General features: G+C 47.2%; 1 protein-coding gene across 1 annotated transcript; it reads left to right on the forward strand.

The window, feature by feature from the left end:
* Window positions 18,235-23,588, forward strand: LOC109846404. The gene is made up of 7 exons (XM_020415639.1): window positions 18,235-18,331; window positions 19,101-19,210; window positions 19,513-21,729; window positions 21,816-22,010; window positions 22,090-22,464; window positions 22,544-22,699; window positions 22,776-23,588. Exons 2-7 carry the CDS (start codon window positions 19,108-19,110, stop codon window positions 23,522-23,524), a joined length of 3,795 nt encoding a protein of 1,264 aa, XP_020271228.1. The 5' UTR covers window positions 18,235-18,331; window positions 19,101-19,107; the 3' UTR covers window positions 23,525-23,588.

A 23,861-nucleotide genomic window follows, 5' to 3' on the forward strand; every position in this document is an offset into this window, starting at 1 on the left:
GTAAGAAAATTACGATGTTTAATACAAGATATATTTCTAGCATTAAAATTTAATCACTTAGGGTTAAAGATTTTATAGATTGAGAAAATGATAAGAATTTCAAAGTTAGTAATATTTAATGCTCACATATACGTTCTTATTTTTCAGTCCTACAGAAAAATATTATCAGTAAATATATTTATGCAGAGAGGTAGATGTACTTATCAAATTATCAGAGAATAGTATCTAATTCATTGCTTTTAGTATAGTTTTAGATTTAACGTATAAGTTAAATATAAAAATGATTTTTAAAAAAATATTATCAGTAAATATATTTATCCTCAGGCACACCTCCGACCACACCCCCTATCTACAGTGCAGGGGGGCCCACTTGAGATTTTTAAAAAAAATCTCAAGTGAGCCCCCCTGCAATGTAGATAGAGGGGGGTGGGCCGTGTGGCCGGAGGTGTGCCCGAAGGTGTGCCTCTATCATTTCTCAAAAATAAAATAGTGAAGCGTTTGCTTTAAAATTTCAAAGAGGATTAGGCCGTTCTACTTAGTCTCTATAAATAAAACAGTGCAAAGATTTTGGACTGAATAAAAGAAGAGGAGAGAATGTTATTATAGTTTCGGGACTATTTCTCATTCAGGATTAGATACGGAAAAACCCCATTGTTAGCTCTAATTATTTTCTTCATCCACTTCTAGTGCGAAACTCATGCGGTGGTACAACAAATAAATTAATATGTTGCGTAAAAAAGACTAATTATAATCATAAAACACTCTATAAACATAAAATGGATATATACTTCACTGGCTCCATAATCCAATGCCATGAGGAACTGGAAAAGAAAAATGAATAAGACCTGTGCGACTGAAACTTAAGCTTAAATTGTATTGTTCTCATGAACGAGTTTCTGCTAACGTCTAAAACTTTTGTTATCACTAATGAGCTACGCAAAAATTTCAGAAAAAAAAAAGACATTGTCGTTTGTGTTGTTTTTGTTCTTGTATTTGTGGAGCACGTGGGGGGACCACGAGATGCGTGACCACGAGATCGGAAGCGGAATTGTTTTCAGCTTGTGACGCGTGAAGAAAACGCGTGAACAGTAGCAGGCCAGGCCCACCCGAGAGATTTGTTTTGATGCTATATATACATCTTTGTAGTTTTCTAGGGTTTAGTGCAAGGCTGATTAGATTTTGAAGAGGGCGGCTGTTTTGTGCGGAGGCTGCAGAGGGTTTTGAGCAGGAGGCTGTCGTTGGCGGCTACGGAGAAAAGCAAGCTGATTTTGTGCTTGACTGCGACTGTTCTTTGTGCAAAAGAACAGAGTCTGCTACCCCTTTGAGAGAGTATTTGTGTGAGGGATCTGAGAGTTTGTGAGAGGGTTTTATTTGTGAGATTGTAAACCCCAATTGTATCTCTCCCTCTAATAGTAGATCTCCCCCTCCTTGCCCCGTGGACGTAGGCTATTTGCCGAACCACGTAAAAATTTGTGTTCTTGCCGTGATTTGTATTAGCTTGTAGGTTCACTCGACGCGCAGTCCTAGAGCTGACGAGAGGAAGAGCTGATATCTCACTTTGATGAGATATCTGGCTTTTGATTCTTGTTTCCTTTGAGAAACAAGAATTTTATTGTGATCTAATCTCTTGTTGTGCACCTTGCGCACCGGATGCTGCCGAAATTTCCGCTGCGCACAACAAGTGGTATCAGAGCTCCGGGTTGGATTTGGGAGCTTGTTCGAAGGATTCGCTGAAGGATTCCTATTTGAAGAATTAGATCGACAACATGGGAGAAACAAGCACATCGGGATCGTCTCTTTCGAAGGCGATACAGAGTCTGAGCATCAATAATACAAAAATTGATGTTCCGAAGTTCGACGGCAAGATCAATTTCGGTTTGTGGAGGTGTCAGGTGATGGACGCCTTGGATGCATAAAATTTGGAGAAGACTCTTAAATTACAAGAGAAACCCGCTGATATGGAGGACAAGGTTTGGAAGAAAATGAATAGTAGGGCTTGTGGAGTTATTCGGTCATGCTTGAAGCCGGATCTTATTTTTGATGTAATGAACGAGACGTCGGCGAAGAGAATGTGGGAAACACTCAATGAAAAGTATCTGACGAAGAGCATTGAGAATCGGCTTCACTTGAAGAAGAGGTTTTACCAATTCAAGATGAAGAGGGGAGTTTCCATTCGGGAGCATGTTAACAACTTCACGAAGCTAATTTCGGATATGGCCAATGTAGATATCATGGTTGAGGATGAAGACAAGGCGATGTTACTATTGTGTTCGTTGCCGGAGGATGATTTTGGTACGTTTGTTCTCACTATGATAAATGGAAGAACTACGGTTAGCTACAAGGAGGTGACCTCAGCTTTGGTAAATTATGAGTTGAGGAAGAGTGATGGCGAACCCTCCGAGAAGGCATCGGGAGATGCATTAGCGGTTCGAGGCCGTGGTCCAAATCGTCGTCTAGGTGATCGCTCAAGATCGAAGTCAAGAGGTAGCCATAGAAATATTGGTAGGAATCAATGTCGCTTTTGCAAAGAAGAAGGACATTGGAAGAACGACTGCCCAAAGTTGAAAGACAAAGCTGGGAAGAATAAAGGGAAAGCTGTACAAGCTTCGGAAGTGAATGTTGTCAAGGCTAGTGATGACAATTCAGATACGGATTCTTCAGGCTATTCTTGCTCTGCATTACCGTCAGTTTGTTACGCTGACTCTACGGAGTGGATGATGGATTCTGGTACTACATACCATATTTGCCCTAGGAGGGATTGGTTCTCCAGCTTTGAGGAGTTGGAAAGAGGGGATGTCGTACTCATGGGTAATGATCACGCATGCCCTATTGGTGGTATTGGTACAGTACGGATCCGGATGTGTGACGGGGTGACTCGGGAGCTGAAGGAAGTGAGATTCGTTCCTCAATTGACGAAGAATATCATTTCGCTTGGAACTTTGGAGGCAGCTGGCTATAAGATGATCTTGGAGAATGCGACTCTGAAGGTCACAAAGGGGTCCATGGTGGTAATGCGAGGTGTCAGGGAAAATAACCTTTACTACTTGAAGGGCAAGACAGTAACAGGGGGTCTGGCAGCTTCCATTATCACAGAGGAAGATACTACCAGTTTATGGCACATGAGATTGGGACACACTGGTGATAAGTCCCTGCAGGTATTGGCGAAGCAGGGGCTATTGAAGGGTGCGAAGACCTGCAAGATGGAGCTGTGTGAACATTGCATACTTGGGAAGAAGACAAGAGTGAAATTTGGCACCGCTATTCACAATACCCAAGGTATATTGGACTATATTCACACAGATATTTGGGGCCCTTCCAAGCACACATCACTTGGTGGGGCCAACTATTTTGTCACTTCCATTGATGAAATTGGGTATACCCGATGAAGCATAAACATCAGGTCCTGGATATTTTTGTGGAGTGGAAGAAGAAAGAGGAACTGCAGACAGGTAGAAAGGTGAAGACTCTACGTTCAGATAACGTTGGAGAGTATAAGAGTGATCCATTTCTGCAGTTTTGCCGGGATCACGGCATTAGGCGACACTTCACAGTACGTGAGACACCGCAACAGAACGGGGTGGCTGAAAGGTTGAACCGTACCTTGCTGGAGAAGGTGCGATGTATGATGACACAGAGTGGATTGTCAAGATCATTTTAGGCCGAAGCATTGGTTTATGCGAGCCACCTCGTGAATAGGTTGCCATGCACTGCGATACAGGGAAAGACTCCGTTGGAGCGTTGGTCTGCTTTGGTAGCTAGTGACTATGAGTCGCTTCGGATATTTGGGTGTCCAGCTTATTACCATGTAAATGATGGTAAATTGGATCCGAGAGCGAGGAAAGCAGTCTTTGTGGGATTTAGAGATGGAGTTAAAGGCTTCAAGTTATGGGATCCACAGGACAAGACGATAGTTATTAGCAGGGATGCCACATTTGACGAGGCGTACATGATGAAACCTCAAGTTCCTCAGCAGGTGGAGGAAGACCAGACAGTTGGGATATCACAACAGGTGGAGGATGATATGACTATTTGACGAGGCGTACATGATGAAGCCTCAAGTTCCTCAGCAGGTGGAGGAAGACCAGATTCAGGAGATATCGCAGCAGGTGGATGATGATGTAACTCCACCCACTCCAGAGAGCATTGTATCCATCGAGGCTCCTACAGAGGTGACACTGGGAGGAGATGGGATGACAGCCGGGCATTTAGAGGATACAGTAGTGTTTGTTGGAAATTTTGTAATAAAAAAAAATGAATGAAAGAACTGTATTTGATTTTATTCTCTCTAACTGTTTAGAAAAAGAATGATTACAACTCTCTCCACTCTCAATTACAATTGAATTCCCGATTACAAAAGAGAAGAGAATGATCTGGATTCTCTCCTTTGTTTAATTCTGGGTTCTTCTTGGTGGCGATGAGATGCCTCCCTCGAGTGCTTGCGTCGAGTTTGCTTCTCGTTGATGATCCGAATATCTATGCTCACTGGAACAACGATCTTGTCTGGTCGATGACTCTTGACGAGTTTTGTGATTCAGAACGAATAACAAACTCTGATAAAAAGAGTTGTTTGAACCGAAAATAATTCGGTTAATAAGCCCTGTAACTAACGTCTGGATCTCTCAATGGATGTTGATTCCCCAGACTGTATAAAGAGTTAATTCTCCAACTCTCTCTCTAAGATCCTCTCCAGAAGATCTGATCTCCAATGATATCCCGTCCTTTGATCTGATTATCCAAAATCCGATCTAAGCAATCCAAAAAGAGATCCCCCAACTCTGTTGAGTTTGTTGATATTTATAGGGGGATTAGGGGTGTAACTGCCCCCATAATCTGCACCTAAATGGGGGTTTAGTTACCCCATTAATCGGGTGTAACAACCCACGTAAGCCACTCCTCAAATCGTGGGTGAAGAGCAGTTTTCGAAACTGCCTGGATCGTGTTTGAACTGGGTAGCGATGTGGAGCTGCGTTGGGCAGCGATGATGAGCTGCGTTGGGCAGCGATGATGAGCTGCGTTGGGCAGCGATGATGAGCTGCGTTGGGCAGCGATGATGAGCTGCGTTGAGCAGCGATGGAGATGCGTTCGAGCTGTTTGTTGAAGCTGCGTTCAGGTTTCTCTATCTTTATATATGGATGACACCAATGACCAGTAAAGGAGGTCTTATTCAGGCCATTTGTGACAATTGAGGCATCTCAATAACACTCTATCAACTGCAGGTCACGATCTCCACTAAGATTTCTTGGCATGATTTAACCATGTGCTCTTCAGTGTGTCGAGTATCATTACACTGCTCATCAACACCTCTGATAGTTGCTGATATAATATTAGTCATGTTGTTGTCGCAGCCATCAAGATCAATCATCTCACATAAGAAGCTGCATTTGTGTTTGCCGCGGTAGGTGATTGAATTGGTATTGTGTCTTGATGATAGTACGCAGGGAGGACTTCCACGTCTTGGTTTGAAGAGATCGTCAAATTGTAATCTCTTTCTGTCAGAGTGTTGCTAAAGATAGCCTTCTGGAAGTCGTCATCTTGTAACTTCCATCATCGGTATCTGATGGGGAATCAGCTATCTTTTTTAGACAGCCTACAGAACCCCCTCCAAAGTTTTTGAAAGTTCACGGTTGACTGGGACGAATTTTCGAAACACTTTGGAACCCAAAAATTTTGTTGATCAAATGTATCTTATCGCAGATGGAGTGGAGCATCTTCGTTGACTTCTTCATTCTCTTTTGGTTCACCCGTAATGACTTGGGCTTAAGCTTGTTTGACTAGTTTCATTATCTTCAGGGGAGTTGGACACTTCTGGGTTTAAGACAGATCTATCGTCATAGATGGAGAAAACCACAAGCCTGTATCAGAAGGACTTCATCCCCAGCTTAGTCAGGAGACTGGCTTCAGGGGGATTCACTTTATCTTCTCTCTTGATCATTTTGTCTGGGGTCATTGCTTGGAATATTAACCTCTTTGAAAGGGTTAGTTACGTGATAAGCTGAGATTGGACATCAGAATGCATGTCTAAATTACGCGTTCTGCTGTTTGAACGTGAGGGTGCGTTCGGAAATCAAAACCCCCTCTTTTGAAAACGCGAGAATCACGTTTCGGGTGCGATTTGCCTAAAATCCCGCTCTGATTTGACAGCTATAGCTGTTTATAAATGGGCCACTAAGGTCAAATCAACAGGTCATTCGACTTTTCCCCCTTTTACTCGATTTCTAAACAGGGCTACTGTTCATCTTCTCCAGCACTTCAACGGGGAAAAATATCCATTCCTAGATACTTCGCCCATCTTCGTCTTCTTCGCCACAGTTGCCATGGGTCCTAAGAAGAAAATGGCGTCCAAATCGAAGACCGCCGAAGCTCAGGGTGCTTCTTCAGTTAGAACTTCTGGGGACGATCAAATCCCCGCGCCTTCGTCGCTGGTTTCTTCAACTAACGGTAAGATTGAGCCATTGGAAGTTGGTTTGATAGATCTCACGTCCCTTACCCCTGATTGACGATCTGTGTTTAAGCTCAAGAGATAATTCTGGGCTGGTAATCGATTTCAAGAAAACGCATGGCCCGCTCCATCGTTCATAAAATTTCAACGCAGGTTTAGACCCTGCGTTCGAGAATCTGAACGCAGGTCTAAATCTTGCGTTCAGCATTAGATGCAGGTTAAGACCCCGCGTTCGAGAATCTGAACGCAGGTCTAAACCTTGCGTTCAAAAAATTTTAGATGTAGGTTAAGGCTCTGTATTAAATGATCTGGACGCAGGTCTGAGACTTCTTCTGACTAACTTTTCTATTTGCAGTATGCTACTCCAGCGAGCCTCTTTCTTTCAACCATTATTTCGGTCATGCGGGAGGTGCGGAGAAGAATATAATCTTCAGCTTCGCCTTTGAATATCCAGTGTTTCAGAACACCCACAAAGAACGGTCGAAGCTCATCACCCAAGCCTTTCCTGAGACTCTCAGGTCTTTGGTTACAAATGCCAAATTTGAAACCGCAGAGGGTGAGATTTTAAAGAAGCCGTCTTTCCTGTTCGGGGATTCTGTAAAAATGGACCCCAAGCGGACGTCTGAGGGGAATTACAAATGGCTGAAGGTCGTCAACAACCGCCGTCTTTTCCTTCCCAATTTGGAGCGAATGTGGCCGATCTCTTATTATCAGTGCGCTTCTATCCCGCGGTCGATGAATTGGGAACTTGTTCAAGACCAAGGCGGTGTTGCTACGGGGCACATCACTCATCGGGGTACTCATCCCGCTGGTTTCAATAATTTTATGGCTTTGAAGCCAGGTTTATTCCAAAAAGAGCACCCTGTCGGAGAGTCTGCTAAGTTAGCGGAGGTGTTTATCAGAACATTTATTTCTGTCAAAGGAGAGTTCCCTGCTCGGGATTTCAGAGCCCCTACTTGGGTTCACTCCAGTGATGCGGATTGGTGGGCCCGGATGATAAATTTCGTCTTGGAGGAACTAGAAGAACCTTTGAGAATTTCGGATTTGAGAGTTCCAATAATGGCCACTCGATATGGCATTCCTCCGAATTACAGTGGACTTTTCGCTATGCTGGAATTCTACAACCCTCACACCGGCACCTTTTTCACCCAAGTTGGTGAACTACGCTTCGCTCTCCACGAAATGTTTGAAATTTCTGGACCGTCTTTTGGAGAATTGCCTTATGAGGAGTTCGTTCCCGGAAGCCGGGAATTAGAGATCCTGAAAAATGGTGCTCCCGAAATCTACGACACTTACTGGGAATTGATGTGCCATTTCCAGATATATGCACAAATTACTGGGAAAAGAGCAAGCGGCGTAAAACAGGGACAGTGGTCGGAGTATCTTTTCCGCAATCTATGGGACAAAGAAGCCGATGTGCCTCGCTTAGCCGCCAGTACTCTTGAGGAGATCGCGGAACGCATCAATGATGCAACTTCTCACTACACTTGTGAGGTAGAAGAGGATGTTTTCCCAGCGTTCACCACATTTGAGAGCTTCCATTATCAGGCAGAAGTCCCAATCTCCGACATGGCTTTGTTTGCTGGTTTTCTGACTCTCTGGTTGAAGCGTTGTGTGGTACCCACAAGACCGGTGGATGCTATTACCGTAGAGGTACGACCTTTGAATCTTCTTTCAGCCATGGTGTGCTGCTTACAAAGTGGTTTGCGGGAACTATCTTCCGAATTTGTTGCTGTCAAGAAAGTGGATTCCGACGGGAAGACTATCATTCAGACCCCAACCCCTCGAGTACCGATGCCATACATTTATTTGGTATCTTGGTTCGTGTTGCACTGTCCTCCGATAATGACGACTCCTGAATCAAGTGGCACTTCCACTCCTCTTGTTCAGCAATTAGAAACCTCTGAATGGGCCGGTTGGTATCAGGTTAAATTCCGTGAAATATTGAGACGGGATTATAATTACGAGATCGCTTGCAAGTTTCCCGCTTTCGAGGGCGGCGTGTATGGAGAACTTCATCAAGACACTCCGGGACCGAATTCTTTCACCATGCTTAGCAGGGGTGCCTTTTGGTGGCTCATAAACATTCGTCCGGGCTATCTTATTTTTCGACAAGGGAGAAAATGCTTTATTGAACCATATCAGCCTTATCGTTTTTCTCGGCAATTTGGCTATGATCAGCTCTATGTTGGGAACCCAAACCCTACTCTTCAAAGAAGAGTGCCAAAAGGTTCCGCGCCCGTGGTGCTAGCGAATATTTATCGTATGAGAAGTCGATTCCAGAGGACGAACGGCAACAATCACCAGAGCCAATTCAGGAAGAGGTCAGGATGCCGGATACTCGCGAGGTAGAACCTTCAGGAGTTCAAACTCGGAGTAAGAGTGCCACTGGAAAGAGGGCGCTGGGGCCGGTTGAAGAAGCCAAGTATGACAAAAGAGCTCGTCGGAAGTTAACGCTCGAATCCCCTGCTTCCAAACTTATGTCGGATGCTCAGCAAGCATGGCGTACCGAAGAGGAAGAACAAGAATCGACTGCTATGGAACTCTCGCCTCAGCCTGGTCTCCCCACAGTTGGTCCTGCTTTAGGAGGTCATGATTCTTCTGCTCATTCATTGTATGAAGAAGAGCGTGGAGATGAATCTTTTGCAGGGGGTGCAGAGTTTGTCCCTGAAGACACGCTTCATGATACCGCCTCCACTGCCTCTCATGTTGCAGAAGACATAGCTCCTGCCCAAGAACTTCTAGAGGCCGCTCCGCAAGGCTTAGCAACAGATAAGTCTCCTTCCGCTTCTGTGTTATTACGTGGGAATGAAGGGAGCGATGACAACCTGGGTGATGACAGCGATGATCCCGATGACTGGGATATTCCACCACCCTCTTTTTCCGACAAAGCGTCAGCCTACATTCCTCTACCTCTCACTGGTAAGTGTCGTTTATTTCGGCTTGCGATTAATCTTTAATCTGTATTTAAACAATTTTCTCATGCAGATCCTATGATACATGAGGCATGTACTGTCACCCCTCCTTCGACGCAACAGCTTATGCCAGCGCCGGCTCAAGTGTCAGAGCCACCTCGCTTGGAGACCTCGACGACGGTCCTCCCACTGACGACTTTATTGACGATTTCTTTAGCCTCTACGGAAGTTGTAGACGTGCCAAGGTCATCTCAAATGGGGGAACTGATGGCTTTGTAATCGAGTCCGTCTCAATTGGATATTGGCACTCCTTCCCAAGCTACTACACCGAAATCACCTGCCGGTCTTTTACTTGGTTTAGCATCTTCAGAAGTTTCTGTACCGTCGCCTATTGCTGTTTCGAGCCCCGCAGACGTACCAGATTTTGTCAAGATTTCCCTTGACTACTTGAGAGGGCTTACCAAGAAAATAATTGAGGTTGTGCTAGCCGGACGAGATACTTTTGATACCTTCAAACCCATGCTCACGAATAGTTTGAACAACCTCAAGCTTGTAGGTGACGTCGACGTCGTTCAGCGCTGCTCTGAAGCTATCTCACGTCTAGAGGGACAACTCAGATTCTTGGAGGCTTTGGGTCGCGCTGATATCCAAGCGCAGATTGCATCTACTTTTGAGGATATTCGAGCTGAAGAACTCAATAAATATGAAGCCGCTCGACATCATATAGCTGAGGAAGAGGTTGAGGTTGAACAACTGCAATAGCTACACGCTAAAAAACAAGTTGAGCTGACACTTTCGAATACTTCTCTGGAGAATTTGCGAGAGAAGATCGCTGCCGCTGAAGTGGAGTTGACTAGGATGAAGGCTCAATTCAAACGAGAAGAATCTATTGTCACTGAGCTCAACGTCAAAAGTGCTGCTTCCCTGGTGAATTACCGTGCCAAAGCTGGTGCTCTGGAAGAGGCTAAGAAGGTGGTAGCTGTCATGCTGTCTAGTGAGGACGAGCTTCGGAAACGGGCCGAGATGCTGGTTCGGGCCGACCATAAAGAAAAACTTTCTGACATTAAGTCTCAGCTAGCATCATTTAATCTGATGGATTGATGAGCCTGTTTTTGTATCGTTCTTTTGGTAGGAATAACACTTATCTTAGGTCACCTTGTTTTCCTTTAAATAAAGGTTGTGCTGCCGTTTGGCTTTTTATTGTTTTCATATCATGTTTTGACATGGAACAATGAAAGACCAGTTTGATATTGCGACAACAACTATTTATTCCTCTTGTATTATACTTTTGTCTTAAATACTAGAAGAATCCTGTAAGTGCCAGGAATATAATATTACCGTGGCACACTTCGTGGTCTTGTCGCTCTACTATTAATAGTCGACAAGTGGAAGGTGTTGTGATTGGTGCAAATTTGAGGACTTATCGCTCTATTGACGAGAGTCAATAAGGTAGGAGTGTTGCGTTTGGAGCAACTTTGAGGACTTATCGCTCTATTGACGAGAGTCGATAAGTTAGAAGTGTTGCATTTGGAGCAACTTTGAGGACCTATCGCTCTATTGACGAGAGTCGATAAGTTAGAAGTGTTACATTTGGAGCAACTTTGAGGACCTATCGCTCTATTGACGAGAGTCGATAAGGCAGAAGTATTGCGTTTGGAGCAACTTTGAGGACCTATCGCTCTATTGACGAGAGTCGATAAGGCAGAAGTGTTGCGTTTGGAGCAACTTTGAGGACCTATCGCTCTATTGACGAGAGTCGATAAGTTAGAAGTGTTGCGTTTGGAGCAACTTTGGGGACTTATCGCTCTATTGACGAGAGTCGATAAGTTAGTAGTGTTGCGTTTGGAGTAACTTTGAGGACCTATCGCTCTATTGACGAGAGTCGATAAGGAGGAAGTGTTGCGATCGGAGCAACTTTGAGGACTTATCGCTCTATTGACAAGAGTCGATAAGTTAGGAGTGTTGCGCTTGAAGCAACTTTGAGGACTTATCGCTCTATTGACGAGAGTCGATAAGTTAGAAGTGTTGCGTTTGGAGCAACTTTGAGGACGATAGAGTTCAAGTTCTGTAGGAATAAAACCCATAATGGGTTTAATGTTGGGATTGGAAAGACTTTGTCCACTATTTTGTTTAAATTTTGCAGAAATTTTAAACTCAAGCAGCATATTTTCCAAAAGTCAGATTCTAGAAACAGGGGTACCCCCTGTGTTCATGCTCCTGAGTGGAGCTGCGTATTTTTGGGAAGAACGCATCTCCAGATTGTTGCGTTTAGTCTGGCTTTACGGACGCAGGGCTTTGTCCCACGTCTAATCAGAAGCCCAAGCGGTAATAATGATGACGAAGAGGCCTTTCTCAGCGGGAGTCTTGGAACTCTACATCCATATTAATTATTTATAAATAGAGCTGATTAGTCATGTCAAGAGGCTTTAACGTTTAAGCTTCTTTCTTGAACTCCCAAACGAGTTTCTTCTCGTTAATTCTTCCACTATTTCGTCTCGTCCTCTGGCTATGGCTTCCCAGAAATCTCGCTTGAGTGGAGACGAACAGATGGCGCACCTTCCACCACCGTCGAAGGATGCTTATGGGTCCACCTCCGGACCGTCGTCGGTGCCTCCGACGCCTGGACATCGAAGTAAGTCTCGCTGTCTTAAGCATTTTTCTTTGATTGATTTTCTTGAACTGCCTTAGATGAGTTCTAGAAAGAATTTCAATGTCTCTTGGTGAAAACTGTTCATCTTCTTGACTTTAGATCCTGAAAGAACTTTCTGTGTCCATTGTTGTAAAGAAGAATCAAACCCTCCTGTTGAACACACGGAAAAGTTCCTGTGTTTATTGATAAGAACTGTTTGGATTTTGATCGTAAAACAGAACTTTTTGTGTTTGATGATAAGACAAAGGGTCGATCCCTTAATCTTGGACGTAAGTCTAGATTCCTTGCGTTCAAATTGATTTTGACGCAGGTCTGAACTCCTGCGTTCAACTTCAGTTGCCTAAAAGATTTACTGAATTTGTGCTGGCTTTGTTGACAGGTGGGACTTCTGCTGCTAAACCTATTGTCGTATCTGACGATGAAGGAGAAGGAGTGCTCCAAGAGGACGCGCGATGCCGTTGGCTCCCACTGTGGTCGCCAGCTTGTTTTCGGGAAAAGTTGCTGTTTTCATTGCTTTTGGATCTGTTACAACTTCAATCGTTACAACAAGAATCGATAAAAAAAGTCGGTCTTTTTATAAGACCTCCTCGTGCAATAAAACAAAAATTACAACTTTATCGAAAATAAACACGAGATCCCGTTTTGGTGCGGTCTCGCTTGCGTGGGTCTTTAGCCTGTGACGGGGACGTCAATATCCGTGGACCACCGGTAGGTCAGATCCGTTCCGAGAAAATCGGACAGAGTTTCGTCTATCCGCGAGGGGATTTAGAAACTCTGAACTTCGTCGACCCGCGTGGGATCTAGAAGTTATGAAGCTTATATCTCGGCTAAAGCGAGACACCAGCTCTACTTAGTATCACCGCTAAAGGGCAATACTAAGGAAAAGAAAAGGGGGAAGGAAGAAGACCCTTTTTGATCCGAGCCAAGCATGCTCCACGTATAGCTCAAGCCAAAGCTCGCCTTGCATCCTTTTCTCTTCGGGAACCCCCCTTTTTTATTAAGTAAATTTTTAGTCTGTAATAACTTTTTGGTACTTCCTCAAACACTTAATATCTGCATGAAATGAACTGCTGCTGTTTTTCTTGCATTTTTTCTGTGTTTGTCTGGGATGTTGCAGTCTTGTTGTGATGTTGGAATTTCTGCAAATTATTCCTTTGTGTTCGTATGATCTGAACGCAGGCCCATTGAGGACATCTTCTGGAAGTTGAAGTGATCATGTTGCGCGTTTGTTGGTGCGAACGCAGTGTCAGGTTCTGCAGCTGTAGAACTTGAACGCAGCTGTAGACTTGTTTTGAACGCAGCCATAGACTTGTTTTGAACGCAGCCATAGGTCTTGCGTTCAGGAGGACTGAACGCAGTCATAGGACTTGCGTTCAAGAGGACTGAACGCAGTCAAAGGACTTGCGTTCAAGAGGACTGGACGCAGTCAGGTCTTGCAGTCGTGGGACTTGAAACGCCGCTGTAGACTTGTTTTGAACGCAGCCATAGGACTTTTTCACCAAACAGATTATGCTGATAGTTATCTGAAAGACTTTGGAAAATTCTATTAACCTGCAATTAAAGATAAAAACAATTATTAGTGATATATTTATTCATATAAAATAGAAATGAGGGTATAAAAATTGTAATAAAATATGATTATCAAATACCCCCACACCTAAACTTTTGCTAGTCCTCTAGCAAAGAAAAATAAAAAGAAAATCCTAACTCACTTTCGCAGGAATCGCGGTTGTATTTAGCGTATACAACAAGCCTTTAAACCCCTAGGTTAGTAGGTTGGCTTTTGTCGTCACGTGTTGACTTTCGTCGTCACGTGTTGACTTTTGTCGCAACGCGCTGTCCGGCGTTGACCTAAGGTTACGCGTTGACCGGCGTCCACCTTAGGGTTTTGAACCGCGTAGGTTGGCTTTTGTCGTCACGTGTTGACTTTCGTCGTCACGTGTTGACTTTTGTCGCAACGCGCTGTCCGGCGTTGACCTAAGGTTACGCGTTGACCGGCGTCCACCTTAGGGTTTTGAACCGCGTAGGTTGGCTTTTGTCGTCACGTGTTGACTTTCGTCGTCACGTGTTGACTTTTGTCGCAACGCGCTGTCCGGCGTTGACCTAAGGTTACGCGTTGACCGGCGTCCACCTTAGGGTTTTGAACCGCGTAGGTTGGCTTTTGTCGTCACGTGTTGACTTTCGTCGTCACGTGTTGACTTTTGTCGCAACGCGCTGTCCGGCGTTGACCTAAGGTTACGCGTTGACCGGCGTCCACCTTAGGGTTTTGAACCGCGTAGGTTGGCTTTTGTCGTCACGTGTTGACTTTCGTCGTCACGTGTTGACTTTTGTCGCAACGCGCTGTCCGGCGTTGACCTAAGGTTACGCGTTGACCGGCGTCCACCTTAGGGTTTTGAACCGCGTAGGTTGGCTTTTGTCGTCACGTGTTGACTTTCGTCGTCACGTGTTGACTTTTGTCGCAACGCGCTGTCCGGCGTTGACCTAAGGTTACGCGTTGACCGGCGTCCACCTTAGGGTTTTGAACCGCGTAGGTTGGCTTTTGTCGTCACGTGTTGACTTTCGTCGTCACGTGTTGACTTTTGTCGCAACGCGCTGTCCGGCGTTGACCTAAGGTTACGCGTTGACCGGCGTCCACCTTAGGGTTTTGAACCGCGTAGGTTGGCTTTTGTCGTCACGTGTTGACTTTCGTCGTCACGTGTTGACTTTTGTCGCAACGCGCTGTCCGGCGTTGACCTAAGGTTACGCGTTGACCGGCGTCCACCTTAGGGTTTTGAACCGCGTAGGTTGGCTTTTGTCGTCACGTGTTGACTTTCGTCGTCACGTGTTGACTTTTGTCGCAACGCGCTGTCCGGCGTTGACCTAAGGTTACGCGTTGACCGGCGTCCACCTTAGGGTTTTGAACCGCGTAGGTTGGCTTTTGTCGTCACGTGTTGACTTTCGTCGTCACGTGTTGACTTTTGTCGCAACGCGCTGTCCGGCGTTGACCTAAGGTTACGCGTTGACCGGCGTCCACCTTAGGGTTTTGAACCGCGTAGGTTGGCTTTTGTCGTCACGTGTTGACTTTCGTCGTCACGTGTTGACTTTTGTCGCAACGCGCTGTCCGGCGTTGACCTAAGGTTACGCGTTGACCGGCGTCCACCTTAGGGTTTTGAACCGCGTAGGTTGGCTTTTGTCGTCACGTGTTGACTTTCGTCGTCACGTGTTGACTTTTGTCGCAACGCGCTGTCCGGCGTTGACCTAAGGTTACGCGTTGACCGGCGTCCACCTTAGGGTTTTGAACCGCGTAGGTTGGCTTTTGTCGTCACGTGTTGACTTTCGTCGTCACGTGTTGACTTTTGTCGCAACGCGCTGTCCGGCGTTGACCTAAGGTTACGCGTTGACCGGCGTCCACCTTAGGGTTTTGAACCGCGTAGGTTGGCTTTTGTCGTCACGTGTTGACTTTCGTCGTCACGTGTTGACTTTTGTCGCAACGCGCTGTCCGGCGTTGACCTAAGGTTACGCGTTGACCGGCGTCCACCTTAGGGTTTTGAACCGCGTAGGTTGGCTTTTGTCGTCACGTGTTGACTTTCGTCGTCACGTGTTGACTTTTGTCGCAACGCGCTGTCCGGCGTTGACCTAAGGTTACGCGTTGACCGGCGTCCACCTTAGGGTTTTGAACCGCGTAGGTTGGCTTTTGTCGTCACGTGTTGACTTTCGTCGTCACGTGTTGACTTTTGTCGCAACGCGCTGTCCGGCGTTGACCTAAGGTTACGCGTTGACCGGCGTCCACCTTAGGGTTTTGAACCGCGTAGGTTGGCTTTTGTCGTCACGTGTTGACTTTCGTCGTCACGTGTTGACTTTTGTCGCAACGCGCTGTCCGGCGTTGACCTAAGGTTACGCGTTGACCGGCGTCCACCTTAGGGTTTTGAACCGCGTAGGTTGGCTTTTGTCGTCACGTGTTGACTTTCGTCGTCACGTGTTGACTTTTGTCGCAACGCGCTGTCCGGCGTTGACCTAAGGTTACGCGTTGACCGGCGTCCACCTTAGGGTTTTGAACCGCGTAGGTTGGCTTTTGTCGTCACGTGTTGACTTTCGTCGTCACGTGTTGACTTTTGTCGCAACGCGCTGTCCGGCGTTGACCTAAGGTTACGCGTTGACCGGCGTCCACCTTAGGGTTTTGAACCGCGTAGGTTGGCTTTTGTCGTCACGTGTTGACTTTCGTCGTCACGTGTTGACTTTTGTCGCAACGCGCTGTCCGGCGTTGACCTAAGGTTACGCGTTGACCGGCGTCCACCTTAGGGTTTTGAACCGCGTAGGTTGGCTTTTGTCGTCACGTGTTGACTTTCGTCGTCACGTGTTGACTTTTGTCGCAACGCGCTGTCCGGCGTTGACCTAAGGTTACGCGTTGACCGGCGTCCACCTTAGGGTTTTGAACCGCGTAGGTTGGCTTTTGTCGTCACGTGTTGACTTTCGTCGTCACGTGTTGACTTTTGTCGCAACGCGCTGTCCGGCGTTGACCTAAGGTTACGCGTTGACCGGCGTCCACCTTAGGGTTTTGAACCGCGTAGGTTGGCTTTTGTCGTCACGTGTTGACTTTCGTCGTCACGTGTTGACTTTTGTCGCAACGCGCTGTCCGGCGTTGACCTAAGGTTACGCGTTGACCGGCGTCCACCTTAGGGTTTTGAACCGCGTAGGTTGGCTTTTGTCGTCACGTGTTGACTTTCGTCGTCACGTGTTGACTTTTGTCGCAACGCGCTGTCCGGCGTTGACCTAAGGTTACGCGTTGACCGGCGTCCACCTTAGGGTTTTGAACCGCGTAGGTTGGCTTTTGTCGTCACGTGTTGACTTTCGTCGTCACGTGTTGACTTTTGTCGCAACGCGCTGTCCGGCGTTGACCTAAGGTTACGCGTTGACCGGCGTCCACCTTAGGGTTTTGAACCGCGTAGGTTGGCTTTTGTCGTCACGTGTTGACTTTCGTCGTCACGTGTTGACTTTTGTCGCAACGCGCTGTCCGGCGTTGACCTAAGGTTACGCGTTGACCGGCGTCCACCTTAGGGTTTTGAACCGCGTAGGTTGGCTTTTGTCGTCACGTGTTGACTTTCGTCGTCACGTGTTGACTTTTGTCGCAACGCGCTGTCCGGCGTTGACCTAAGGTTACGCGTTGACCGGCGTCCACCTTAGGGTTTTGAACCGCGTAGGTTGGCTTTTGTCGTCACGTGTTGACTTTCGTCGTCACGTGTTGACTTTTGTCGCAACGCGCTGTCCGGCGTTGACCTAAGGTTACGCGTTGACCGGCGTCCACCTTAGGGTTTTGAACCGCGTAGGTTGGCTTTTGTCGTCACGTGTTGACTTTCGTCGTCACGTGTTGACTTTTGTCGCAACGCGCTGTCCGGCGTTGACCTAAGGTTACGCGTTGACCGGCGTCCACCTTAGGGTTTTGAACCGCGTAGGTTGGCTTTTGTCGTCACGTGTTGACTTTCGTCGTCACGTGTTGACTTTTGTCGCAACGCGCTGTCCGGCGTTGACCTAAGGTTACGCGTTGACCGGCGTCCACCTTAGGGTTTTGAACCGCGTAGGTTGGCTCTTGTCATCACGTGTTGATTTTCGTCGCCACGTGTTGACTTTTGACGCAACGCGTTGTCCGGCGTTGACCTAAGGTTACGCGTTGACCGGCGTCCACCTTAGGGTTTTGAACCGCGTGGGTTGGCTCTTGTCATCACGTGTTGATTTTCGTCGCCACGTGTTGATTTTTGACGCAACGCGTTGTCCGGCGTTGACCTAAGGTTACGCGTTGACCGGCGTCCACCTTAGGGTTTTGAACCGCGTAGGTTGACTTGTGGGACTCATCCATATTTTTCAACCGTCGGCGGAGAAAACCAATGTTTGTGGAAACATCGTGGATATGGAAAACAATTCCGGGTACCGGAAAATATCTCGGGGGATCAAAACATCGCGTAGGGGGTTGAAACCCGGGCGAAGCACCCCGGGGTGCCTCGGCAATGCCGAGACACCCTTGGGGGTGTCTCGGCAATGCCGAGACACCCCTAGGGGTGTTTCTCCCCTAGTTTTGTCTTGTTCCTTTTTTTGGCCTCTTGTGCATGGTCCCCCCCTCCTTTATTTTGAATTTCAAGAGAGAACCCCACCCCCAAAACCGAATTCTTTCCCCCCATTTTCGGTTTTCTTTCTTCTTCCTCCCCCTCTTTCCTCCATTGATTTGCTCTTGAGAACCCTTCAATCCCTTAAAAGATTCGGGATTTTGACGGGTACCCATTTGCCGGAATCTTCTCCTCTTTCAAACGAGGGTCTTGGCCTCCATTTCCGAGCCCGAAGGAAAACTCCTTTGACTTGGTAAGTTTTTCTTCACAAACCCCTTATTTTCTTGCAAAGATCATGTCTTTATGCTTGTAATAGATAAGGGTTTATGGATGAAATAAGCATTTGGGGGGTTTTATTGCAAAAACCGAAACTATAGGGGTTTATTTGCAAAATTCGTGGGTCTGAAATTTTGGGGGCTCTTATGCAAACATGAACTGAAATTTGGGAGGCTTGGGTTCGTGTTTGTTTCTTCAAGAAATGGGGGTGCTTTGTGTAAGAGGGTTAAAGAACTGTTTGAGGGGTTTATTTGCAAAACAGTCCCTAAATATTTGGAGGGGCTTATTGTCAAAAGAGCCACGAATTTGGGGCTGAAATCCAAGAAGTTTAAACCCCCGACCCTTGATCGAATTTTTGGTAAAAGCATATGGATGCAAAACCAAAAGTTCATGGAGGGACTTTTATGTAAAATTGACCAAATTCTGCAAAAGGGCTTATTTGCAAAATTTGATCAAAATTATAGGGTACCGGGATGTTCGATGATCAAGTATGATGACCATAACCCGAGTCATACGTGTCCTTGACCTGAATTTGGCCTTGAGCACGAGGGGTATTTTGGGTATTTCACCAAAATTTTCCGCGAAATGACGATTATCGTTTCGCGTGCACGAAATTCGTAGGCTTAATTAGACTTTAACTACAAAATCCTATTTGTTATTAGGATTTCGAGTCCAAGTGCTTAATTTCCCTTCTTCCGATATTTCGTGTATATATATCGTACCTGATGTACTGCTCTTCATTGCAGATTCACGATGTCTCCCCGTCGGTCTCGTCTTTCCGGGAGTCACCCTTGCTCGCAGCATGGCGTGGAGGAGGCTCCTACGACATCATCTCCAGTGACCTCTTGCTTTGGGGGTAAGAATCTTATATATATTTTTTTCTTTTATCCCGGATTGACCTCTCGCGGGTCATGACGGAAGAACCGATACCCCTCCCGCGGGGGTTAAGGTTTCGGACTTGCTTTGCTTAGCCAATTCAAGTCCTCGGTTATATTGGGGCGATCTCGTGTTGCCTTACACCTTATAGGTCGGTATATGTTATCACGGTGTCTACGTGATGACGCATACCGTTCTCCCGGTGTAGGGCACTCGAAATCGAATAATCTCGTCTTGCGTTTATGACATGGATTTTCTGACTCCATCTTTGCTTTGTTGCAGTTGAGTTTCCCGGGGGTAGTCTCCCTCATCATGCCCCTACCGGTTGTAGTAGGGAAGTGTTTTCTTCGGCTTCTGCCAGGCAGATCATCGATCCCCTTCCGCAGTTCGACAGAGATCGCTCAGACGAGTTCTGTCGCTTGATAAAGGATGGAGGGCGTCACTGTTTACGCCAACTTATCACCGATGCTCCTCTCACCGCAGACGCCACTTCTACTGAAGCTTTAAAGAAGCCGGGTTTTCTATTCGGGGATCGCACCGAAGATCCTGCCGCGCTGACTCTTGCTGAGGAGCACTGGCTTACCCTTGACGAGGGAGCTCTTTTATATATCCCCTCTATTCCTCGCCAGTGCTCTTTTACTGACTTGGAGAAACAGGCTGTGGGGCGACAGATGTCCTGGCCTCTTACCAATGCTGTTACACACGTTCAGTGCGGATACATTTCTCATCACAAGAGTCCCGGTTCTCTGGGGTATCAATCCATTTGTGGCCTTCGACCCGGGATCATGGGTCTTGACACTGCACCTCCAGGCGAGGTATCGGCGGCCGCTCTCACCGTGAGGAATCGTTTAGCTCATCTGGGAAGACAATTACCTCGACTGGATTACCGATGTTATGGTTGGGCTTCCTCACTGGCTAAGGGATGGTGGACCCGTTTGACCAGTTATGTTCTGGGACGCTGGGAGAGAGACTTGAAGGGTAGTGGATTATATACGCCCATACGGGCTACTATGTATGGACTTCCCGTTAGCTGCCGTCACTTCTTGGCATTGCTCGAGACATATATGCCTGATAGTAATACCTTCTTGACCAGTGGCGGAGAGCTAGGGTTGGCTCTTCATGAGATGCACCAGGTTTCCGGGCTTTCGATGGGAGATTGCCCGTATCAGGAATACTTCCCTTCTAACCAACAGTTGGAGTGTTTGAAGAAGGATACTCCCGATGTGTATGACACTCTCTGGGACCTCACCTGTCATTATCACACCTGTTTGCTCCAGAGTTCTCCTCCAGCGAAGACGAAGAGGAAGATCAGCTTGAAGCAGTTTGCTGTTTACCTGTTTCCTAACTTGGAGGATGATTCCGAGGAGTCCATACATGAGTTAGGCGTTTTGACCCCTGCCGCTATTAATGAGCTGATGGAGAAGAATGAAACTCATTCTTATACCATTGCTAGTGCCGAGGGGGCTTTTCCGGCCGGGACTAAGTTTCGATCGTTCCTCTATCATGCCCAGAAGTCTATCGATCCTCGGTCTCTGTTAGCTGGCTACCTTGCTCTTTGGCTGAAGAAGTGTGTTGTTCCATATCAGTCTTCAGACGCTCTACCCCTCGAGGTGCTCTTCCCTGCGGTCCAGCTAGCTTATGGGAGGGAGCTTTCTCTGCTTCCAGCGATGGTTGCCAGCATCCATTGCGGGCTTAGGGGTGTAGTTCGTGTTCTTACCCAAGTGGGTTCTAAACCCTCGACTGAGCTTACCTGCCCGAAGGTTGAGCTGCCCTACGCTTATTTGATGGCGTGGTTCGTTCTTCACCGTCCGGACTTGATGTCGGCGCCCAGCGCCGTTGATGTTCCCGTTCCTTTCCTACAGCTGTTGGAGGAGAGTAGATGGGTTGGGAAGAAATTTGAAGATGTACAAAAAGAACTTCGAGTTCGCAGGAACTGGGAGTTCTTCAAATGCTTCCCTCGCTTTTCGGGACGTTATGGCGAGGAGTTGACTGATATGGAGAAACCCCGAACTAACCGGACTGCTCTCGACGTCGGTTGTTTCCGCTGGTTGGTGAACATCCGAGTCGGGTATCTTGTTCTCCGGGTGAAGGACCGCTGCCACATAGAGCCTTACCTTCCCTGCCGTTTCGCACGTCAGTTTGGCTATGACCAACTATACGTTGGGAATCCGAGTCGTAGTTTGCGTGTTGAGGGAGGACTCGTTGACGGCGTACGGGCGTGGTTATGGACCATGGTTGGCTGCACCGGGGCTCAGTTTGCTCTTCCCTCCTATAAACGCAAGCCGATGATTACCTTCCTCAGCTGTAAATGGTTCCTCTCTGCCGATGAATCCATAAGTGTGAGGAGTCTTTCGGAACTAGAATCCGATCACTTGGTTCAATCTGCTATGATGGCTGCTCGCAGGGCTGAGCCTGCTCAGAGACAGAGGAAGAAGTCCACCGGAATTCCCGAAGGGGAGTATGCAGATATAGATACCGACCAAGCAGAACTTGATACAGGTTTGTCATGCTCTTTGATCCTCTTTCTCGACTTCAATTGGTATTGGCGAAAGATCTGGTTCATGAGATGATTCTTGTTGTTTCAGGTGGGGTAGCCGACGACCATGGGTCGCTCGCTTCCCGTCGTGCGAAATCCAAGTTTGGTGGCCAAACTTCGCATGACCGCCCCGTTGGTTCTATGAGGGGTGATCCTTCGAAAAGGAAAAAGATTGCCCATAAACCTCATGTTGATCAGCGCTCCCATGGGGTAGATTCAGGAGGCTTTGCCGACGGGGAGGAAGGTAACATTTTGTTGTACCCACTTTTATTGCTTTAAGATGATTTACCTTCCGGGATCCCTGATCCTGTTTCATAATTCAGGGTTCTTCGAGGAGGGCGAGCTTCCACCAGGTCCGGTATTCTCTGGGGCTGACAACATGGACTGCTTCATGCAGCAGGTGTGCGACGCCCTTCGTGATGGCTCCCTGGGCATTGATCTGAACATCGATCTTGGGCAGGCAGATGGTGTTGATCCCACCGGTTCATTTTCAGATATACCTACATCCGGTGCTGCAGGTGTTGCGACAGAAGGGCCAGACGGGGATGGGGCCTCCCCTATTGCAGATTTCGAAGAGCAGGGATATGTTCCTGCACCGGTCTTCCCGAGACCTGACTCTGGACTGTTAGCCGATATGTTAGCTGAACAAGCTCCCACCGGGACTGTGAGACCACTCTTTGAGAGTGATTCATCCACAGGTATATATCCAATTTCCTCTCTTCTTTGCTTGTCTCAGTCTCCATTTTGACTAATAAAGAAGTGCAACTATATGACCAGGCGCTGTACCTGATTCTGCTATAGCTTCGGGTGTTTTCCCGCCTTCGCCTAATACGACTGACTTGCCCACGAGGGTTGATATACCTTCCATGAGCATTCCTGTCGTTACTTCGGAGCCTGTCGAACCCCAACCCGAGGGGATTTCCGCCGGTATAGGTATACCTCGAATTTCCCTTAGGGTCTTTTCGATTGTATTTAATAGTTTCTTGACCTCCCATACTGCTGCTTGCAGGTTCTCGACCGTCTCTATATGAGCAGGTCCATGCTCTCTTGGCCGATACCAATCCAGATGGGGATGTCTTCCGCACTGACCTCGGCTTCTTTACTGCCTTTTATAACGGCGTGATTGATAAGCTTCTGCACAGAGGGTCTTCTTTTGATCAGTTCAGGCGTTCCTTCTCCCGTCACATGATGATGATGAGGGAAGAGGGATATCCGGATTTGGCCGATTCCTTTACAGCTGATTTCGCTGCCCTGGAGTCAGAGATTCGAGAGCTGAGGGAGTTGAAGGCTGGTGGAGCTCCCTCTTTTGCATCTTCTCAGGTGGAGGATAGGTTGACGCAGTGGCATGAACTGCGATCTTCCGTTGGCAGCGAGCTTCGATCACGTGAGCGCACTGTCGAGCAGCTGATGGCCTCTCTGGCGAGGAAAGACACCAGCAGAGCTGAGTTAGTGAGCTCCTTAGATTCCACTCGTGCAGAGATAGCTAGACTGAAGGAGGCCTTGGAACGCGCCGAAGAATCTGCCGCTACCATTTCTGAGGAACTGGTTGGGTTGGAGCGTTCTCGTGAATGGACACTCGACAGGCTGGGATCAGTGCAGGAGGGGTTGATGAAGCTACGACACGAAGCCGCAGAGGTTCTCAACAGTTCCGAAGATTCTGTCCGAGCTAGCCTGCAGGCGGAGTTCGAGCAGGACTATATGGACAGGCTCTCTGGTTTAGAGTCTCATATTCTTAGCCGTCGGTTGCCTTCGGACTAACGAGCTTTTGTTGTATGCTTTTGACTTGATTTATTAATAGAAAATCCGCATTTGCTTCTTTTGTGTTTTCTCTGTATCTCTTCCGAATGACAGATTTATGGGATTTTTGGCAAACCCCCAGCCATCAACGGGTTTGATGTGCCTTTACCGATTACCGTTTGAATCGGGCTAGCATGCGGATTGTCGAAATCCGTTCCGCATGTAACGTTGTGCTGAGAGAGTAAACTCTCTGAGGCTTTGTGCTATGATCTTGAATACATAGGCTTCGTCTTTCTCACGGGAATAGACTACCCGGCAACGCGTGTTAGGCGTTGACTTTGGGGTTTTTGGCAAACCC

The sequence above is a fragment of the Asparagus officinalis genome, chromosome 6, assembly GCF_001876935.1.
Source record: "Asparagus officinalis chromosome 6, Aspof.V1, whole genome shotgun sequence".
NCBI lineage: Eukaryota > Viridiplantae > Streptophyta > Magnoliopsida > Asparagales > Asparagaceae > Asparagus > Asparagus officinalis.

What these genes read in the sequence shown, in the direction of transcription:
- LOC109846404 (XM_020415639.1), top strand. Translation starts at nt 19,108, where the DNA reads ATGTCTCCCCGTCGGTCTCGTCTTTCCGGGAGTCACCCTTGCTCGCAG. An exon ending in TGAGAGTGATTCATCCACAG is followed by an intron (nt 22,465 to 22,543) that starts GTATATATCCAA and finishes CTATATGACCAG; the next exon opens with GCGCTGTACCTGATTCTGCT. An exon ending in GGGGATTTCCGCCGGTATAG is followed by an intron (nt 22,700 to 22,775) that starts GTATACCTCGAA and finishes TGCTGCTTGCAG; the next exon opens with GTTCTCGACCGTCTCTATAT.